Source organism: Colobus angolensis, unplaced genomic scaffold (genome assembly GCF_000951035.1).
Source record: "Colobus angolensis palliatus isolate OR3802 unplaced genomic scaffold, Cang.pa_1.0 Scaffold5, whole genome shotgun sequence".
Lineage (NCBI taxonomy): Eukaryota > Metazoa > Chordata > Mammalia > Primates > Cercopithecidae > Colobus > Colobus angolensis.
Genome location: NW_012118487.1, coordinates 18,319,321 through 18,327,923, shown reverse-complemented (window position 1 = coordinate 18,327,923; position 8,603 = coordinate 18,319,321). Strand labels below are relative to the sequence as shown.

At 34.1% G+C, this 8,603-nt stretch overlaps 1 protein-coding gene across 5 annotated transcripts in view; it reads right to left on the bottom strand.

Annotated features, from left to right (window-relative positions):
• Positions 1–8,603, bottom strand: part of NEK1 (NIMA-related kinase 1) — a 204,946-nt gene that overhangs the window by 62,442 nt on the left and 133,901 nt on the right. For all 5 annotated transcript variants that reach the window (XM_011959631.1, XM_011959633.1, XM_011959637.1 and 2 more), the window contains one exon: positions 3,373–3,525. In XM_011959631.1, the coding sequence (XP_011815021.1) occupies positions 3,373–3,525 (153 nt within the window). The remainder of the gene's footprint in view (positions 1–3,372; positions 3,526–8,603) is intronic.

The following is an 8,603-nucleotide window of genomic DNA, read 5'->3' as shown; positions in this document are numbered from 1 at the left end:
CAGAATACAGGGGATTCTTGGGGCAGCAAATTATTGTGTAATAATGTTGGTTACATAGCATTATACATTTGCCAAAACCCAGAAAAATTAAAGCACCAAGAGTAAATTTTAATATAAACTATACACTTTGGTGATAATGATGTGTAATATTGGTCTATTGATTAAAACAAATGTACCTCTCTAGTGTGGGCTATTGATGGTGGGGGAGGCTGTGTGTGTACGGGGGGGGAAGGGCATATACAGGAAGTCTCTGTACTTTTCACTCAATTTTGCTATGTGTATTAGTCCGTTTTCATGCTGTTGATAAAGACATGCCTGAGGCTGGGAAATTGATAAAAGAAAGAGGTACAACTGAACTCACAGTTCCACGTGGCTAGGGAGGCCTCTCAATCATGGCAGAAGGCAAGGAGGAGCAAGTCACATCTTACATGGATGGTGGCAGGCAAAAAAAAAAAAAAGAGAGCTTGTGCAGAGAAACTCTCATTTTTAAAATACCATCAGATCTCACTGAGATCCATTCACTATCATGAGAATAGCATGGGAAAGACCTGTCCCCATAATTCAGGCATCTCCCACCAGGTTCCTCTCACAACACGTGGGAATCATGGGAGCTACAAGATGAGATTTGGGTGGGGATAAAGAGCCAAACCATATCACTATGAATCCAAAACTCCTCTAAGAAAAGGTCTATTAAAAAAAAAAAAAAAAAGACACACTATGTACTGTACTAGTAAAATAAACTCAATGCCAAAACATATTTTAAGAAAATGACTGGACTTTAAGTAAAAAGAAAGATACACTTTGAGCATCCAAGCAAAAAGACCAAATCACTTATAAGGTAAAGAAAATAAAACTGCCATCAGACTTTCTGTAGCAATGTTTTATGCCAGAACATAATTAAATTATATATTAAAGACAGTCAAGGAAAAAAAGTAAGCCAAGGATTTTATATGTGGCCAAATCAACCCTCACAAATACAGTCATAAGACAAACTGTTATGAAAATGGAAAATCTATGAGTGTAGTGTTCACACAAGTTCTTCCTAAGGAATCTATTACAGAAAGAGTTTCAAGCAATCAGAATGACTAAAGAGACACTGACATAAGAATTGGAAGACTAAAACAAAGAACACCAAGGATCTTTTATGTTTCTCATTTAATACACAAAACAAGCCTTGATAGTAGTGTTTCCATTTTACACATGGAGGAAATGAATGCCACAGTCAGAGGAACTTATTCATGGTTGCTGAGCAAGTAATGAAGCCAGGATTGGAACCAAAGCCCATTCTCTTTCCACCACATGAAGCTAGCCCCACATACACGAGCTAAACCCTTGTCTCTGCATATACTAGAATAGCATATTGCCTGGAATTTCATTCTCCCCATTATCTACTTAATGAGTTATTTGAAAAAAAAATCTTTGATACACCCAAAAATCACTTACTCCCTGTGGCTTTCCTTTATCCAAAAGGGCCATATATATTGTCATTAATAAAACTGTATGGTACTGATAAAGAAAAGCCACCTCACCTGTGGCCCCAAAATCGCTTATTGTCTTGTGGCTTTCCCTTACCCAAAATGGCCATATGTATTATCATTAATAAAGGCATATAGTACTGATAAAGTAAAGCCACCTCAGCTGTGGCCCCAGAGCATTTCACATACAACATCTGTTTTGCCACATGTGCTTTCGATGATGGTAAAAACTGTCACTTCTTTGGCTTAAAATCCCAATACAGAGCATATTCTTCCCAGTAAATGTATTTGGGAGAAAAAGAAGAGGGCAGATAACAGGTCTGGGATATCTTTCTTGACTATACAAGATAAAGTTAATTACTTAAATATCTCTGCATTTATTCTGAACTTTGTGGGTACTTTTTATTCTTGTCCTTTTCACGCAATGTTATTATTTGTTTTCATTTTTGTCTGTCCTCTGAGAGCAAGAATGTCTTTTTTTCCTTTGTAGCTTACCATCTAACATAAAATAGTGAACACAACTAAGAAGTGTTCAAAAAATAGTTGGTGATTGAATAAAGATAAATCATAAAATAAGTTATTTCTCAGTTCCAATTCTGTGCAGACGGACTATGATGAATATGAAGAATAAAAGCCCAATTTTTATGTGGTTTAAGTATTACTGTACACCAAATTGCACATATTTAAGCAACAGTATTTTACCTCAGAGGAATCAGAATCTAATATTTTAAAAGTAATAGTGTTAATGAGCATCAGCGTATTATAGAACTTTCAGACTACAAAAAAATCTGAATTTTTTTTCTCATTTTTTTCCAGAGAGTTTTGCACTGCAGGGTAAAATTATTATAATTATTTTTAAAAATGTTAGAGCCTGAAGGCATTTTTGTCTTGAATAAAGCCTGGAACGTTTTGAAAACAGGCTCAGAGTAAGTTACTAGTATTTTTAATTAGTATTTGGCATACAACTGCACAATTTCCTTACACGAGAGTGTGAACAAATTAATTACAAACATACACACTTTTTGCCTTTTTTGCAGATGACTGTATTTCTCAATTCAAATTGTTTTCCCCGTTTAATATTAAAGAAAATAACAGAATTATTAGCAGCCTACTTTTGTCACTTCATAACACGTGTTCATTTCACTGGCTAATTCTCAGCATCTGGCTAATTCCATTATTGAACATATCAATAGTGTCATCTCCTAGGTTATTTTTCCACCAGCTCTGGATATGAGTTTCACTCGAAGCTTTTTAAGGGGAGACAGAGAACAAGAGTGAGAGAGACAGAGAAGGAAAGAGAGCACAAAAGTGTAACACACATCCCTGCCTAGACACAACTTCTAAAAAGAGGAAAAGTACACTCCACTTTCTCAACATTTAAACAAGCTGTTTAATCTGAAAACACCTGTTTCATACATAGATACTCTTCTTGATGCATAGCTGTAATACCAAAGGCCACAAAACTGATGGATCAGGAACATTTCTTTCTGCCTCATGATAACTCTCCTTCCCCAGTCCTATAATTAATAATGTCTGTCACACTTACTGAAATACCTTTTAGTCAATCTAATTCTTGAATCCATATCAAAACAGATATACTTAATCTCAATGCATTTCTCCTATATCTGTTTTCATGTAAAACATCTTTCTGACTTTTCCAACTCCACCCAAAAACACTTCCTCTTCCTTTTAGATTCCATCCAGGTCTATCAGGTCAAAACTCAAGACTACCATTTGGACAGTACCCCTAGAAAATGCAATCATTCTCAATCTAATTAAAAAATCATTATAACAGAAAGATAATTAAAAATAATTCACTTAAAATGGAAACAAAACACATAATTAGATTTTTAATAATATTATTTCTAGTGTAGAAAAACTACTAGTTTCTCCTTACCACTTCTAATAGTTGTATTTTCTAATAGTTCTGTCTGAAGTTGTAGTTCAGCTTCTCCAAGTATCTTTAGAACAGAATCTGTCGGACTTTTCCCCCAGGCTCTTCTTGGAGATCCATTAGGATCTAATTTAATAACTTCTCCCACTGTGCGTCCTATAAGAAAAAGATACAAAGAAACGATTTTCAGTAACAGTATAATAATACTGCAAGGTAAGGCAGATTTTGGGTCTTTTATCCAATTGAGTGGTTCATGAGAAAAAAAGGTTATTATCACAAAGACTTTCAGGGAAAGAATGATGAATTAAATTCTAGTTTTGGGGAATATAAAAATAGGAAAAAACCATAAATTAATACAGGCTGAGTATCTCTTATCTGAAATGCTTTGGACCAGAAGTGATTTAAATTCTGAATTTTTTTCAGACTTTGAAATATGTGCATATTGCCTTTTAGAATATGTGCATATACATAATGAAATATCTTGTTGATGGGACCAAAGTCTAAACATGAAATTCATTTGTTTGTTTTTTAAGAGAGAGAGTCTCACTATATTGCCCAGGCTAGTCTTGGACTCCTGGGCTCAAGTGATCCTCCCACCTTGGCTTCCCAAAGTGCTGGGATTATAGGTGTGAACCACCACACCTGGCCTCATTTATGTTTTACATCCATCTTACACACATAGACTAGAGGTAATTTTATATAATACTTTAATTTTGTGAATAAAACAAAGTTTGTATACACAGAACCATCAGAAAGCAATAGTGTCACTGAATTGGTCACCCATGTGGGCCCTCTGTGATTGTCTGGCATCACCATCATTCCTGACTGTGAGTTTATATGCTGCTAATAAGCAATCATTTTCTTACACTTGTTCATACAAAAATACTTCATAGTTAAAAAATAGAGACATACATTATGGTGAAAAAATGTGTTTAAGATAACTAAGCAGCACAGTATTATCACTAGAATACCTGTGAGCTGTTAAGAAACAGCAGGCTTTTAGTCTCCACCCATGAAACTGGATTTTGATTAAAAGGTTACTCTATACTGTCTTTCATTTTACTGGCAAAAAGAAATATCAGAAGCAGCTGAGGGATCAGAAAGGGATCTGAAGGAATGAGAAGGTATTCTACCATATAGCTTTTTTAAATGGCTGGAGGGTCGTTTTGTCCTTGGGGATGCTAAATAAACCATGTGTTGTGTACCTGCACTTTGATTTTGACACATCACATGGGGTCACATGTGGGGGTGTCACACTGGTACTCAAAAGTTTCAGATTTGGGGGCATTTTGGATTTCAGATTTTGGATTAGGAATGCTCAACCTGTAATATGTTTCTATAAAATCTTTATGTGAAAAAATAGAAAAAACTAAGATAAGTACATAACAATTGGGGGGAATATAAAAATAGAAGAAACAGAAATCAGTATTTCATTTCTATACATTTAACAAAAAAAAAAGAAAACAAATCTTAAAATAAACACACATATGGTTTAAAAAATAGAGAAAAGTATTTCTAAGAAAATTTGTCCTGCTTTATTTATCATAAGTAGGCAAATAACTGCTACTTCCCTATTGACAATAATAATTTGGGGTAAACCATCTTAATAAAATGTATCAAAGCAAAATGTAAAAATTATATACTGAAGTTTGAGTATTTAGAATATTTGGTAATAATATATGAAGTATACAGGTACCTAGTAGTAACATACAGGATATAATATTATATATTATGAGGCATAAGGTATATAGACATTCAATGGTAACCTAACACATTTTGACACAGTTAATGTACCAGTTCCATGAAAGTACATGCAAATCAGCAGATAATAATTAGTTTTATACAGCCAAAATGATTACCAAGAGGAATTTCTTAAAGGATGGTGAAAACAGAGTAGAGAACTCAGATATAGACCCATAACTTTCAATCACTGATGTTTGACAAATGTGCCAAAGCAATTCAAAAGGGGGAAAAGTTCTAACAAACAAAGCTGGGATAACTAAATGTCCATAAGAGAAACCCTCCTGTCCACCCCTCCACTGGAATTTAATCCCTTCAATGCAGGCAGCGAAAACAGAGGTGGAGTCAATGGTCTCTCTGAGCTGAGGAGGAGGTGGAAATGGGAGTCTAGGGAGGCCAAAGCGGCTAGTGTTTGCAAGATAAGAGTACTGAAGAGTAATAGGTTTCACAGAGAGAGAACTCAGGAAAATTGTAAAAAGCCCCTTTGAGTCTTTACCTGAGTACTGATCAGCATATCAGTACATAATGTGTAAAGAAAGTTTAGAGAAAGTTTAGAGAAAAGACCACTCAAAAGAAGCAGAGGTAACAATACTTCGAGTTCACACAGCGCCAGAAAGAGTTCCTATTCCCATAAGCCAAAAAAAATTGATTTATAATTCACAAAGTACAAGGCAGATTATTCAGAAAGGTTGTTGATGCAGAAAAGGTAAAAGATTAGCCATACACTAATGCATAGTAATACTAATAAATACTAACAATATAGATTGCTGCTCTGTTCCAGCTAACAAAGCTTAAAAGCAAGACTGGAAAGAGCCAAGCTATGCACAAGTAACTAAATTGTGTCCAAGAATAAAGATCAAGAATATTTATAGAAATACAAAAATACATAGCACAAATATTAAAATTCACAACGTTTGCCTGCCCCCAAAAAATTATCAAGCATGCACAGAAACAGAATATTAACTATAAAAAAAGGAGGAAAAAAATCACTGAATCCAATCCAATCCCATAATTACAGAGATGATGTAACTAGTAGACAATGACATTTATAACTGTCATTATAACTGAATTCCATATGTTCAACAAGCTAGAGAGAAGACTGATCATGATAGAGGTAAAGAAAACATTAATAAGATCCATATTGAACTTGTCCAAATGAAGTTCATATAAATGAACCTGTCCATTGAACTCATCCATTCATACCGGACACAGAAAAACAAAATAGAAGAAATAATGGCCATGAGTTTTTCAAGTTTGATGAAAACTATAAACTCATAAATCCAAGATGCTCAACAAAACCCAAGCAAAAGAAACATGATGAAAGTGACATCAAGGCACATTATAATAAAATTCACTGAAACCAAGTCTACAGTCTACAGGGAAAAATCTGAGGAGTTCAGAGAAAAAAGACACAGAGGAATAAAACTAAAAATGAGGGTAACAGAAGACTTCTCATCACAAGTAATGTGCATAAGATGACAGTGGAGCAGCATCATTAAAGCACCAAAAGAGAAACATTTCAATTTAGAATTCTATGTCAGAAAAACTATCTTTGCAAAAGGAAGGCTAAATAAAATAAAAACTTTTACAGACATTTTTATGTCTTTAAAACAAAAACTTTTACAGACATACAGATATTGAAAGAATCATCAGCAGGACTGTACTACAAAAAATCTCAAAGGAAGTCCTTTAGGCAGAAGAAAAATGATACAAAATGGATACCTTCTACACAAAAGAAATGAAAACGACATGGGTAGACACAAAATAGTTTTTTCTTATTATTTAAATCCTCTTAAAGAATAAATGACTATGCTGTATTATGGGATTTATAGCATTAAAACAATAGCACCAAAGGTTGGGAGGGAACAAATGTAAGTACAGGTGACCCTCGAACAAAGTTTTGAAATGCCGGGGTTCACTTATAAACAAATTTTCTTCCATCTCTGCCACCCCTCATACACCAAGACCAATCCCCTGCTTCCTCCTCTCAGCCTACTCAATGCGAAGATGATGCCGATGAAGGATTTTATGATGATCCATTTCCACTTAATAAATAGTAAATATATTTTCTCGTTCTTATCATTCCTTTAGTAACATTTTCTTTTCTCTCGCTTCCTTTGTTATAAGAATATAGTATATAATACATATAACATGTAAAATATGTGTTAATTGGCTTTATGTTATTGATAAGGCTTCTGGTCAACAGTAGCCTATTACTAGTTACATTTTGGGGGAGTTAAGAGTTACACGTGATTTCTGACTACATGGGGGGTTCAACACCGCCTAACCCCCATACTATTCAAGGGTCAACTGTATATTATTATAATATTCTTATACCATATATGAAGTATAACTCAGTTGAAGATAGGCTGTGCCAAGATAATACACTATAAACTCTGAAGCAAACACTGAAATAACAATGAGCTATAGCTAATAATTCAACAGAGGTAAATGGAATAATAAAAAATAACTAACTCCAAATAATGCAAAACAGGAGGAAAAAGGAAAGAAAGCACACATGAGGCAAACAAAAAACAAATAGAAAAATGGTACACAGGCAGTCCCTGACTTTTGATGGTTCGACTTAAGATTTTACAACTTTACAACAGGTGTATTAGACTGTAATCCCATTGTAAATTGAGGAGCATCTGGATTTAAATCCAATCACATTAATAATCACATTAAATGTAAATGATCTAAACATACCAGTTAAGGTTATAAGAGTGGATTAAAAAATGAATTTAACAATATGCTGCCCACAAGAAACCCACATTAAATATAAAGACACATACAGATTAAGAGGGAAAAAAGGATAAAGATATACCAGGCTAACACTGCGCAAAACAAAGTGGGAGTAACTATATCAATATCAAACAAAGAAAACTTTTAATAAAGATTTTTTAAAAAGGAAAAGGCTATTAATAATTACAACACAGATGAATCTCAAAAACCATTATGCTTTCAGCCAGAGGTGAGATATTAGGGGAAAAACATCATTATGCTTGAGTGAAAGAAGCCAGACACAAAAGAATACAAACTGTTAGAGTCTGTTTATATGATATTCTAGAACAGGAACATTTAATCTAAGGTAGAAAAAAAAATTCAGAAAAAGTTGCCTCTGGGAGGATAAGAACAGATAATGACTAGGCAGGGGCAAACTTTCTGGGGTGATGTTAATGTTCTATATCTTGATGGCTTATTTTGCAGCTCCCAGCATTTGTTAAAACCCAGCAAATATACATTTGCAATGTGTGCATTTCATTGAATGTAAATTTAACATAAAGGAAAAAACAAACATTGAACTCTAATAAATAATTATATGCTGTGAAATACTTAGGGCAAAGTATACCAATGTCTGCAATTTACTCTGAATTGCATGAAACAATGACAAACCAATTGATGGTTTTGGTATCAGGATGATGCTGGCCTTATAAAATGAGTTAGGGAGTCGTCCCTCTTTTTCTAATGTTTGGAATAGTTTCAGAAGGAATGGT